Here is a 13,848-nt window from a genome sequence, read left to right on the forward strand (position 1 = left end):
GATATGTCAAGAAGATTTGAGATGTCAGACCTCGAGATGCTTACATACTATTTTGGTATAGAAGTAACGCAAGGAGCTGATGGCATTCACATCAAACAAGAAGGATACGCGCAAGGTATACTTGTCAAGACGAAGATGGAGTCATGTAACTATACTCACGTTCTGATGCACACGAGTTTGAAAGTATCAAAGGCAGAGGAGGAGCCTGAGATTGATGCAACATCTTATCGAAGCACCATAGGATGCTTAAGAGAGAGTCATAGAGAAGCAGTGAAGCATCTATACTCACGTTCTGATGCAACATCGTATCGAAGAAATGCGATGCACCTATTAACGGTCTACGCAAGTTCATCGGAGTTAAGAAGATCAACATACCTAAGATTCAAGTTGGAATTAAGGGGGAGAATGTTGGATAATTCCAATTAACTTGAGGAGCAAGTTAACTCATTAAAGTGAAGTTTGATGGGTTAAGAAAAAAGGAAAACATATCGAGCTTAGGAATGTTTCCATATTATTATTAGGAAAAGATGTAGCTTTGCCCTTAGGAAAAGATGTAGCTTCTTCCTATATAAAGAGTTCTCATGGAGAGATGTTCCATCAAAAGAGAAACACATTGAAAGGTTTAGTTTTGAGAGAGTTTCTAAATCTAATAAGAAGAGAAGTTCTTATAATCTTTGTGTTTGATGCAACTTTAAGTAAACGCCGGCGACATAGAAGCGACCAGTGCCGTATGAAGGCAAGCAGAGAGCCAGTTTCGGGATGACGTTAAAATCCGAGGTCACCTGTTTCGTGAACGACGAACTTCCGGGAGAAAGACTCAAAACTCCATCTACCGGAGGGGATACACCTTGGAGGTTGTAGGCACATGAGAATGTGAAGATGCGCAAGGAGACTTGGGAAAGGAAGTTGCCTCCGTCAGTAGTGGAGAAGGAGGCTGCGTCTTGGACGACACGGCTCGTTATGTTCTGGCTGCCGAGAGGGTTAGGTTGTTTGTAAAGACATGAGTTTTCGTTGCAACCGTTTCCAGGGGTGACCTCGCAGGAGTCGCTGTCGCAAGCGACGGTGTGAAGAGATGTTAAAGATTGGAGTTGGTGGCAGTTGAGCCACGTGAGGTTGGTTCCTAGGTCGAGGAGAGGTTTAGTGGAGTTTTTACGGTGGTTCCGATGTCGAGAGTGGTGTAGAATTGTTTGGTGGGTTCGTGTTTTGTGATCGGAAGAAGGTATTGAGCTTGTGACGTCAGAATCATGGCCGCGAAAATGGAGAGGAAGCAAAGTTTGCCCATCTTTTGTTTTCTTTAGGGTTCTTTTTGTTGGTTGGTTTGTGATGAAGATGGACTATAACAGATGTATGGTATTTATAGATGTAAAAACAAACCTAGGATCTAAGAAAATAATGGTCTTCTGTTTAATTTTGTTTGGTTGGCCATAATAATGGCCGGTATCTTTTAATGTTTGAACGTTGGATATAATTATAAGGAGGACTACGTAACCTCCATGCATAATAATGATTTAATGCTTGACACAAATAATTATATTTGAAAAGAAGAAGAAGATCAGTAGGTGTATCCGCGTAGGCTAGTTTACGGAACATTTAGCATTAATGGTACGTAAGAGATGCAAATTTTCAACCCTGCTTACACTCACATGCATGGTGGGTTTACGTCAACATCAACATCATATATTTATTTCTTTCCAAAGTAGTTTTACTATTGAATTACCTGATAAACCATCGTATTTTAAACTTGTGATCAATTCGTTTCATATTGCTAGGAAAATATTTGACCGGCATTGAATGACCATGATCACAACTAGCTCATCATATTGTATTAGGCCGTCCTTTCAACCTTTTGTCTCATGGAGAAATATTGTTTTTAGTCCGAATCCTCAAACACATTTTGCTACGTGGTTATTCCTTTAAATCGCAATCCTACTCTAGAAAGTAACTTAATTAGATTGTATGTAGAATCAATCTGACTTTCTCTGCGGATCAGCAGCTGAATCTAATGCTGATTGGGTGGCTCGTGTTTACCGGTCGGTTTCTGCTTCACAATGACGTTTACGGCTGAGGTAGAACAAGCTTTATAGTAAAATCTCTATTTTAACTCTCGTACATATAGACAAATACAAAACATATGGTTGTCGGATGAAGTAAACAAATTCAGTGTGTGTAACTTTCCCCCCAAGTAAAGGAAAAAAGTTAAGAAGGATGAAACAAGATATAGAGGCAAAGGAGCCAGCAAGGAAGATAAAACCATACCTATGTATAGATATGTCGCACTTTTCCAAGCCCAGAGCAACTCTAACAATCTCCAAAACTCTCCTCCAAGGCTCAAACCCACAACCCCTTCTCCTATCAACCAATTCGAGAGACCGAGAATGCGATGGTCACCAACACCATGTTGCACAACGCACGCAACAAGATCTTAACACGTCTGGATCTCAAATCGGGTTTTACAGGACGAACCATTAGACACATTGGCACTAGTAGCAACGCTCCAATCTCTGCGGTGGTGAAATTTATTATGGACATGAGGCATAGAACGATGAAGGCAGCTGAAATGGTCACTGATTTCAAGACAGTCAGTTAGTTCCATTGTGATGAGAGGAGAATGGGGAGCAACCGGGGATTGTGACAAAGGTTATAAAGAGAAGCGAAGAAGATGTTGTAGTACATGATGGAGCGGTTAGTTGAAGAATGTTGAGACGGTACTTGACAAATAATGTAAGGAAGCAGTGTGACGATGAAACCCAACAAGTGCAAAGCAAAGACCTGTTTGGCTGCGTCTTTACCATTTCCATGATTTGAGGTTTCAGCTGGGTTATGAGTGACTTTGGTAAGAGAGTTATAACCATCAATGTATAAAGAGGCTGCGACCACTGGAAAAGGGGCTACAAGAAGAGCAAAGGCGGTATGTAGACTCCTACAGAGATAAATTTGGCAGGGGAAGATAATAGGTGAAGGAAAAACGATTGACGGAACTTCTGAAGGAGGTTGTTCACTGATCTTATAGTTCCTTCAAGTAACCTGTGTTTACAGAGCAAGCACAGAGTTATCATCGAAGACTCATAAACGGTTTATTGTAGTTTTTGCGCATTACAAGATTCACATAAACTAGCAGAAGTAGGTATACTGAGTAAGAAGAAGGAAAATATAATGATGAAAACTCACTGGGAACTTCGCAGAAAGAACTCGTGTTGCCTTGCCTTTACCGTCTAGAGGAAATCTTTTGCATTCTGGTTGGGTTATTTAGTGCCAAATCATTGTTTTGTTTGTATACTAATTCTTTCTTAGTAATAAGGTTCAATAATGACAAGATTGATCTGATCACATATATATACCTTGATCAAAACATATAAATGTGATTTTTTTCGCTGAACATCTCCAAAAGACACTATATAACTTTAAACATAAAGTTTTTTGTTCTTCAAAAAGAAACTTCAAACTTCAAATTTGAAGTTTTGAGGAGTGAAACTCTATATTTGAAGTTTCAGTACTCAAAACTTCAAATTTGAAGTTTCATATTTTTGTTTGCATTTTGGCCCCTATTTATAATTTTTAAATATTTTTTTCCTTTATCGTATTAATCTTTAAAAATATTCTATCTCATAGAAATTTCAGATTTTTTTTATAAATTTAAGTTTTACACATAAAATTAAATAAAACTTTAAAATAAGATTTAAATTATTTTAAAACTAAATTTAGACATACAACAACAATACAAAAGAAACTTAATGACAAAAAAGTTTTTACAAAATTAAATGAAGATATAACTATTACACAAAATTAAATATTACAACAATACTAATAGTCATATAAATTTGATCCGGAACCTCCAAAATCTCCAAAATATTTCTCAAACAAATTTGGTGTAACCAAGATGGTTTTTTTTGTTGTTTTGATGTTTTTTCGTACAATTCTTTCTTATTCAGTTCGAATGTATTCACTGAGTATTAATAACATCGATAAAAGTTAAGTCTTTAAGCAATATTTATTTTCCTCTTTTACTTTCTTGTTTAGATCTAATTTATTTACAAGTTTAAGATCATCCGATTTCAACAATTTTTAGTTTGTAATCTACAAACTAAAAATAAAGAGATTCATTTTTACTTCGAAATGCACTAGTTGATCATATATGCATTACGAAAATAATTTTATGGAATAATCTGGTATTTTTCTTGAAGTTTAATATTAATTATGTTATTTCTATTTAAAAAATATATTTAATATATTAATTAATAATGTTTTATTATTTTTTATAATTATTTACAAAAATTTTCTGAATTTAAATTAATTGTGACAAATATAAAGATTATAATATAAAATAAAAAATAGTTTTGAAGTTAAGTTTGAAGTTTTATTTTTGGAGAAAAACACTTTTAAACTTCAAATATAGAGTTTTGAAAACTTGAGTGTTTTTTTTTGGAGATGCTCTTAGTCTTATTACTTAGACACTAATAAAAAGTATTGCTATTAAATTTAAACTTAACATAGATTTAAATAATATCCTAATAAATATATAATGTTTATGTTGTAGTGTTTAGGTTTACGCAAAAATAAAGTCATAACATGTTTACGTAGATGCACACAAATACTAGCATCTGGCTATTGTAACTCCTAAATCAATGAGTTTCCGTATGGGACAAATCATTTTCAACAAACATTGTCCAGAGGTTTCTGATGTAGCGAATAGATAATATAGTGATCACATGCGAGTTATGAACAATTACCATTTATCATGCTGGGTTACTATCAAATATGATTTTTAGCACCAAAATAACACGGCTATCATATTGGATTTTCGTATGTGGCCCCCCAAGAAAACCTTGTATATGTCATGTTCATATAGGATAATTATCTTGTTTTAAATAGTTTTTGAAATTTGTATAAAGATAAATATTTTGCAAAACGATATCATAGTTGTTTTCAGCTTTTGTAGTTCCCACTCCCAGGTCCATGATTGCCATTGGTCAGGTATTTCTTTCTATCTTCTATTATCTTGCGAGGATATAAGAAAATAATACTACTAGTGGGCTTTTAGTTCCTTTTAAATAGAAAATAGAAAATAGAAAATAGAAAATAGAAAATAGAAAATGATTATTGTGTATTTTGTTAACATCAACAAAACAAAATGATAACGTTTGTTTCACATCCGCTTTATTATATAAGTTTTCTTGAATCTGATAGAAAAGTCAAAAACAAACTATTTACATAGGAATATGATACTAATTTAATCATCCACGTTCGTGGACATTGAACAAGATAAAACAGTAATTGTCCACTCAAAATGTCAAATAGTGCAGCTCACCCTCAAAAACATTGACCTAAAGAAATTTGTTTAGTATACCGATTGATTAACTGAAAGGAGGAAACGAATTGTATGTTCTCAAGTATTAAACAAGGTACGTTTAAGTTTATTAAAAAAAAATGTTGTTTCATTATAAAAAGTATTGCAATTACGTATGATATAAGTGCCTGGTTAATGTGTTGTTAGTTTTTTCTTTTTGTGCACTAATGTGTTGTTAGCTTGTTATGCAGGTTATCTGTGCTAGTCACCAAATCTATGGAAACAAAAACACATTTTCCGGTTTGATCTCTAGATGGGGTATATTGCTTAACCTAATTTTTGGTTGAGTATAGATATTTTCTTTGCGTTCATTAAGCTTGAATCAAGGATACTTTTTTTTTGAACTATTTGAATCAAGGATACATGCTACGTAACAAGAACGATTTATTCAACATTTCCTCAGTCCACATTGTTTTCTTTGGTAGCTTGGTTAGAAATATGTTTATTATTTATCTTTATACATTTCTCGGTTGTTGTCACCAAACCTTTTATTATGCTTTATGGGTTTTCCTTTTTTGAATGTGTCATTTTCTTAACCAATGGTAAAAAATCTTCAGCAACTCACCTATATTTGTATTCGATTGTAGGCTTAGAGCACCTGCAATTACTATAATTGGGTCAAAAATCTTCAGCGACATTTCCTTAGTTCTTCTTTCTTGGAGATTAATTTTTAGGTTACGTAATTTGGAAACAAACAACCACGGGGTGGTGGGCTAGGGGTCTTGAGGTAGTTACCACAATCGATACGGACCCGAGTTCGATACCTCCTGTAACCACGGAACGTTTTACGCCCTCCCCAAGTTTAAAGTTAACGCGGCGTTGGTGCCGGATCCTTGGGTAATGGGTATTAGTGCCGGCTGGTTCCGGGCTAGGGGGATTAGATGGTTGGCAATCGGAAACCACGTGCGGATTACGGGCCTTTGGGCAAAAGGAAACCACGTGCGGATTACGGGTCGCCTTTGATAAAAAAAAAAAAAAAAAAAAAAATTTGGAAACAATTACTATTGTATTAACAAATTTATTTGCGCAAACATCTAATGCATAAGGTTGTGCTTTGTTTTACAGCGAACTTTGTGGATCAATCAACTCACCATTATCTTTTTGGAATCAAATTTTCAACTTGCAAATATTTGTTGAAAAATACATAGAAAGCCGGAAGCATATGCTTCTATATTTACTCTATAAATGGAGTGAAAAATGAGGTATGAACAAAAAATAAAAAAAGTCACTCTATTATTTTTAGAGTAATTTTTTATTGCTCTATTTATAGAGTAATCTTTTATTTTTTGTTTATGCTCTATTTCCAACTTCATTTTTGGAGTAAATTATTGAGTAGCGATGAAGATAATTTTAGTACAACTTTCATAGATATGATAAACCATGATAGTATATAATGACGGAATATTGTCCAATATTGATTTTTCAATTGCCTTAGGCGGATAATTATTGTAATTAAAAAATAATCAAAGAGATTTTATTATGTTATCGATTTGTTTAGAGCTTATAAGATAAAAATTAAAAAAAAAATATTAGTTTAAGTCTTAAATTTTTTGAAAATGAAAATTTTTAGGTTTGGGTTGATTTCCGTATATCTATTATCTTTTATCAAATCTCAAATTTCAGAGATGTACCATTAAATTTGAAAGAAACAATTGACAAAAAAAAAAAATTTGAAAGCAACAAATATATCATATTCAAAATCGAAGTAAGATTGCAAAACCACTCACATGAATTGTCAAGTAGGTTATTATTCTTCTTCTTTTTTTCCTGATCCACCGGGAAAATTACTAAAGCAGTGGGCCAGTCTCCAAAACAAAAACCATGGGCGTCCACTATTCTAACATTCTTAATATTTTATATTTCTTTTGTCAACACAGATTCTTTTCTGATAATGTTTTTATTTCTTTTTCTCAAAACAAAAATTAAAACTAAAAATATAAGAAATTTTTAATTATTGACCCAAAAAGGAAGAAAGATTGATTATTATTACAAAAGCTCCAAATTATTGAATGATGTAGCACAGAGTTTTGAATCTTTGATGAATTTATAATGTCTCGAAAATTATTACTCCATAAATTAAAAACAGGAGAACTGATGAATAGTTCTTTTGCGAACGAAATTATACAGTAAGACACGGATAATATGGATCACGTAGCTGTGTTTATTTCATTTGTTAAAGATGTTTAAATTTTATCGTTCAAAATCTTAAGCTTACTAGTTTCAATCATATTTCAAAATTCAATGATGATAAATGTCCATTTAAATTAGGTTCAAGTTGCTTTCAGAACACAAATTCTACCTCGCTCCTAATTTATTGGCTTATAAAACTATCTTATCTGATTTAAACCAAAAAGAGGTTTTGCATCACACCTAGACCAGTTTAAATATCCTGGTGATGGTTGGTGATTTCGTTTCAATGGAATCGTATTAGTAAAAAGCGTAAAAAGAAGATAAATATGGTGATACATCACTTGGTTTAATTAATATGACATATTTCTTTTCCCCGACAAGATTAGATTTAAATAGTCAGATTTCGTCCTAAAGTATATTTTATTTTTATGGAAAAGGATAATTATATGTTTGTGCATATTACATTTTACCAGTTACATACATTTAGTTTCATTATGATTTTTTGCTGGTTTTCCTATTAAAATGTAAGAAAATAAGGCAGAGAAAATGGAAGAGAAAGTTGTAACTTGTAAGTGGATGTTATCTTTTTCTTATATACGAAAAGTGAATGGTAGCTTAAAAATGGAAACAACGTCGTATCCTATGAAATTTTTTCTTAACATTTTATCAAAAAAACGTTTTATCAAAAAAAAAAAAGAAACCGAGTTAAATTTATTTAAGTTAGTTTGAAAATAAACAAATAAATAAATTTCAGATAATCTCAAAAAAAAATTACAGTAATTTAAATTTTGAGATTATATAGGTTATATAGTTGGAGTAAATTTTCAATAATTTCGAAAATTTACTCCAACTACGTATATGTTAAATAAGCCATCTTCAAAAAAAATATAAAAATAACTACGTATATGAAAAGGAGATGGATAAGACAAGAGACCACAAAGGCAACATAGGTGCCGACAAAAACTAGAATCTAACGCTCGAGAATGATTCCATCTCTTCCGTGTGGGAGTTACGTATTTGTGCGTCACTTCCATACGTATACACGTCAATACGTTATTTTCAGTGTAATAAACTAAGAGCATGATTATTTTGGAGATTCTTAACGTGTAGTTCTTAGCGGAATATAAGAATTTGTCTCTTAATTTTTAACTAAAAAAGCTAAGAACCGGTTCTTAAATAAGAGTTTTAAGAATCGGTTATTAATTTTTTTAATTAAAAGTTAAGAGACTTGATTCTTATATTCTGCTAAGAATTTTATCTTAAAAACTCTCCAATAATCATGAAGTAAAAAACAAAGAATCAATAAAAAAAGATTCAGAAAACTTGAAATGACGAATATAGCCACCATATCATTCGTCAGCCTCCTATATTAAATAAACACCATCTCTCTCATTTGTCTCAACCTCCCATATCCATTGTCCCATATATCTCAAACAAAGAGAGAACTCAAAGATTCAGCAAGTAGTTACGTTATTATCATCGGTGGAGGTAGAAGATGTTGGGAATTTTCAGCGGAGCTATAGTATCGCTACCGGAAGAGCTGGTTGCAGCCGGCAGTCGAACTCCGTCTCCAAAGACAACCGGGGCGACTCTAGTTAACAAGTTCGTCGAGAAAAACCCATCCGCTGTGTCCGTACAAGTCGGCGACTATGTGCAGCTTGCGTATACCCACCACAAAGAGAGTCCTCTCCGGCCGAGGTGAGTCGCCGGCGATTTACTTATATAATTTAACTCGTTGGAATTAGCTTCATGATGATTCCAGTGAAATAATCGTCGAGCGTTTTAATTTCATTGAGTTTAAAATAAATTATTTTTTAAAAAAAAATCACTACAAGAAGACAATAATAAAAATACATTTTTACCAAAAAAAATAAATAATAAAAATACAACAACGTAGGGGGTCAAGTTGCATGTATCGACCAGTTGAACCCTATTTCGTCTTATTTTCTTATCACAAGAGAGGATTAGTAAAAATCACTGACTATTTTTTAATGGTGTAGATAATTTTGTTTTGTATAAAAGTCTAGATTCTGATCGTCATAATGGGGGTTATTTAAGGGTGACGTGTTTGTGGTGTGGTGTGGTGCGTGGTCCCAAACAATAATGAAAGTCCAAATATTGTATCTAATATATATTTTTTTTATTTTTTCTAATATATTATTTTGAGAAACAGCATAGGTAACTTATAAAATTTATAGATCCTAGTTATATGGAATATGGTTCATATAGGAAAACTAAAGTTTTAAAATATCTGAATATTTATCCAAAGTAAAGATTCCAATTGGTAGTTCTTTCAATCTTTATGTAGTCATCACAGAATCAAAATCAAGTAACGTATTTACATGTTATTTTCATGACCTAAAAATATAAGATTGGGAGATCCAAAAAAAAAAAAATACCTTAAAATATATAAAAAATAGTACTTCACTTGTCGGTGGAACACAAGAACACGTCTCAGAAGCTGTGTAGATCACCAAAGATGATTCACAAGCTTCTCATGACTCATAACTGAATTGTTCATGTCAAAGAGACTTGGATTCTATTTGGAAGTCATTAACCACAGAACTGAAACTAAACAAAACTTGGTCCTTGTTCATAGACAGAGACGTCTACATGCGCATGAATCACATTAGTGAACGGATAATAGATAACTATATGAGTTATTTTTCTTAGTAAATAGTTAAATACCAATGATGTGGTACAATCACTATTTACTATCCACAAAATAAATTTTCTCAGAGGGGATGACCAACCAGCACCATGTGGTAAAAAAATGATATCTCAAAATTCATCCACAAATCTATATAGTTAAAAGAATCATAAGAGAAATAAGTATTTTTGGATGTGACATGGTATGGCCAGTCTACAAAAGCAGTTTTGATTGGTCCACCAAACCCTATGAGGCTATAATAACCCCACAACTATTATTTATTGATTGCCTTATGAATTATTATTATGCCTCACATTCTTAGTACCTTTTGATCAAATTGGTTTAAAAGTCTAAACCTTTGTTTTGCTCCTCTAGAGATCTCAAATTGAGTTAATATGAACTCTGTGGATATAATATATAGGCTTATGCTTGTCTTAAAGATGGGTTTTCTCGAATTTATGCAGGTCATTTGGGGCTAAAGATGAGATATTCTGCTTGTTCCAAGGCTCACTTGACAACCTAGGAAGCTTAAAGCAGCAATACGGGCTTGCAAAGAATGCAAACGAGGTTCTCTTGGTCATCGAGGCTTACAAGACTCTCCGTGACAGAGCTCCTTACCCGGCTAACCACGTAGTGTCTCACCTAAGTGGCGATTTCGCCTTTGTGGTCTTTGATAAATCAACCTCCACACTGTTTGTAGCCTCTGTAAGTTCATTTTAATCCCTTTTTTACTGTGCGGTAAATTGAATTTGGTGGTAAAACTCTGATTTTAATTTGCTGCAGGACCAAGTTGGTAAGGTTCCATTGTATTGGGGGATAACAGCTGATGGATATGTAGCATTTGCTGATGATCTTGACTTGCTAAAAGGTGCTTGTGGGAAATCACTTGCTTCTTTCCCTCAAGGTTGGTTTTTCTTTTTTTTTTTAAGTTCAAGAATTTAAGACACTGCAAGCTATAATAGCGATTTGAATGGTTGTCTATGTCGCAGGCTGTTTCTACTCGACTGCTTTAGGTGGGCTTAGGAGCTTTGAGAATCCTAAGAACAAGATCACTGCCATTCCTGCTAAAGAGGAAGAGATTTGGGGAGCTACCTTCAAGGTGATTGATTGATTCTCCAAGAACATATCATATCTGGTTTTTATTTTTTTTCCAGTAACATTTTTAACAAAGCTCATAACACAAACAATGGTGGTGGAACACAGGTGGAAGGAGCAACAGTTCTTGCAGACTGAGAAAGAGAACTCTAACAGCAAAAAGAAATAATGATGTAGAAAAAAACAAGCTGTCCTATGAGTTCTTTAAAGCTATCAATGGTTGGTGATGGTGTGTTTAGTGTTGTATCTCTCCTTTGTCTTTTGTTTCTTTGTACAGCCCTTGTCTGTCTCTTCTGGTGTTTTTAGTGTCTTCATCCCAATAAATTAACTTTCTCTTAATGTTTGCATCTCCTGTTTCTCTCGTAAATCTCGCAATTCTCAGACATGGATATGTATGAAGTTATACGGAGATTGGCATAGAATGGATCCTTATTATTGAGTAGTAATCTTTCATAATCACAACAGTCACTGAGAAGAGCAATACTGAAACAAAAGAGAACAGGAACATCTATTGAAGTTTCTCACAGACATTAAGGTGTAGTGGAAGGCAAGACCAACTCTAGTGTTCTGCAGATTAAGATGCAGGGCAGATATCCTCCAAACTGTAGAAAGAAGCAAATATATAAATGCCCAAAAAAAATGCTTCGTGGATTCTCTGATGAAGAAGCTTCAGTACTTAAAAAATCAATACCTCTCCCCTAAACATCCAATAATGTCGCTTGTGAGAGTTGATCTCTTATGTTTAGTAAAAGCCAGAGATGCAGCCTTCCTCAGAAGGCCAGATGCAGCTATGCATCCCAATATGGCTGGATTCTCCGAGAGACTGAAAATTTTCGGAGAGCGTCAAAAACAAAATGAGAAAAAAAAAATTTCAATAAAACATATGATGAAGGAGATATCTAACAACCTTTCATGACCTGATATAAGCTGTTGCGACCATGACAAAAACACTGCAACACTAGATGAAAACAAATACATGTAGAACGACTATTAGTGGGCTACACAAGTTTAGACTTTTTAACCGGAGCAATCTAATGATATTAGATCAAAGAATAGCGAACTCACCTCCCAGAGAGAATATCACCTTGTCCACCGCATCGCCTTGGAGAACCATATATGCTCACTGATTTTACTGCAAGAAATAGACAAAACCACACTTGACATTCTCAAAAAATTCTAACATAGAGAAAGGATAAGAGAAAAAGTCACTCACCTATCTCCCCATTGCTTATAAGATCAGATTTGCCTTTCCTCAGAATCGTTACGCCACCAATCCTGAATGACACATGCGTCTAATATCATTACACCAGATTCAGTTCTGAAAGTCATCAGTTCAGCCTAGGTCTGTGTGGAAATACTTCTAACTACATGGCATTTGGATACTTCTAAACTGAGTTTTGTACTTACTGCTTGGCCAAGGAACGTAGTTGATCTCCAGTATTCTCTTCATCAACTTCACAGTTCATCACTTTCTGAACTAAACGCTTATACTCGTTCACATTCGGAGTCAAAACAGCAAGCGGATAGCTGTTGACAAGATCAATTGAATTTGTTACAAGAAACAGCCCGTCCTGCAGAATCGTTGAAGAGATCAAACATAATAAAAGATTTGGGAGGAAGAGATTGATCTGATCCAATCTTTAAGGTCTATGTAACTGCTTACCCCATCTACAACAAAAGGAACATTGAACTTTCTGGCAAGAAGCATGATTTCACTCACACATTCCTGAAAAAATACAGAGCCTTCAAGTCAACAACCAAAGCATTAAGTAATGTGATGAAGTAGTGGAAGAAGAATCTCTACCAGGAGAAAGGGATCCCTACCCAAACCAGGACCAATCACAAGGCAATCAAATATTTCCATCCATTTCTCCACTTCTCCAACCACTTTCTCCTGGACTTGTCTCCTCTCTTCCTCACTGAAGTGACTACATCACAACAATATTTAGAGTTTATGAAACTCACATAGTAGAAGTAGCAAACAATGTGTGACTGGAGTATTCACCTGATGGTGTAAGATTCCTCAAGAACAGGGTGGACTATAAGCTCAGGACTATAACTCTTTATAACGGGAGCTGCGTCTTTAGTGCAGAAGACATGAGACAAATCAGCACCCTACGGACAAGACCAAAAGATGAGTCTAAAGAATCTGTAATGAGGCTAATAGAAAGGAGACTACTGACGATTTTGAGAGCAGAAATGGCGGCGAAGTAAGGAGCTCCAGTGTATTCACGACAGCCTCCGATCACAGCTATCTTCCCTAAACAGAAGATCAATTACAAAAACAGGAGCTTTTACATAAAAAAAAGAGTCAAACTTTGTAATTTCAAATTTGATTCATAAATAAAAAGAGATGAAGGTAAGTTTCTAACCAGCCTGGCCTTTGTGTCGTTTAAGGTCGAGCGATGGCGTCACGAGTCTCAGAACACTCTCAGCGTCCGCCTCCGTTGTGGAGCTCATTGCTCGGGATGAGCTTAGGGAAGATTGAAGTTTGAGACACAAAGCGTTCGTCCCAAGAACTGTTCGCTGAAAGAGAAACTCAACCGCTTCGATAGAGCAGAGAGAGAGAGAGAGGAACCCTCTGTTTGATTTGGTGGGTTTTACTTTTTTTTTTTTTTTTTTTTTTATT

The 13,848-nt window shown here is 34.4% G+C and overlaps 2 protein-coding genes and 1 pseudogene across 3 annotated transcripts; 1 reads left to right on the forward strand and 2 right to left on the reverse strand.

Moving 5' to 3' along the window:
* LOC106326502 overlaps positions 1-1,282 on the reverse strand; it is a 6,849-nt pseudogene extending 5,567 nt beyond the window's left edge.
* Positions 1,283-8,857: 7,575 nt separating this feature from the next.
* On the forward strand, positions 8,858-11,558 carry LOC106327076 (stem-specific protein TSJT1). The gene is made up of 5 exons (XM_013765090.1): positions 8,858-9,172; positions 10,589-10,829; positions 10,908-11,028; positions 11,114-11,223; positions 11,328-11,558. The coding sequence occupies exons 1-5, from the start codon at positions 8,970-8,972 to the stop codon at positions 11,355-11,357; spliced, it is 705 nt and encodes a 234-aa protein (XP_013620544.1). The 5' UTR covers positions 8,858-8,969; the 3' UTR covers positions 11,358-11,558.
* Positions 11,468-13,777, reverse strand: LOC106327075 (ATP-dependent (S)-NAD(P)H-hydrate dehydratase). 2 transcript variants are annotated; one of them, XM_013765089.1, is made up of 11 exons: positions 13,592-13,777; positions 13,403-13,479; positions 13,225-13,334; positions 13,024-13,147; positions 12,883-12,945; positions 12,627-12,790; positions 12,433-12,494; positions 12,285-12,351; positions 12,127-12,177; positions 11,911-12,042; positions 11,468-11,821 (listed from the first exon to the last, which is right to left on the reverse strand). In XM_013765089.1, the coding sequence occupies exons 1-11, from the start codon at positions 13,677-13,679 to the stop codon at positions 11,794-11,796; spliced, it is 966 nt and encodes a 321-aa protein (XP_013620543.1). In that variant the 5' UTR covers positions 13,680-13,777; the 3' UTR covers positions 11,468-11,793. The 2 variants fall into 2 exon arrangements, with proteins under 2 accessions (XP_013620543.1, XP_013620542.1); XM_013765088.1 differs by having other exon boundaries at positions 13,024-13,138; positions 13,592-13,772.
* Between the last annotated feature and the right edge of the window lie 71 nt (positions 13,778-13,848).

This window comes from Brassica oleracea, chromosome C2, assembly GCF_000695525.1.
Source record: "Brassica oleracea var. oleracea cultivar TO1000 chromosome C2, BOL, whole genome shotgun sequence".
Lineage (NCBI taxonomy): Eukaryota > Viridiplantae > Streptophyta > Magnoliopsida > Brassicales > Brassicaceae > Brassica > Brassica oleracea.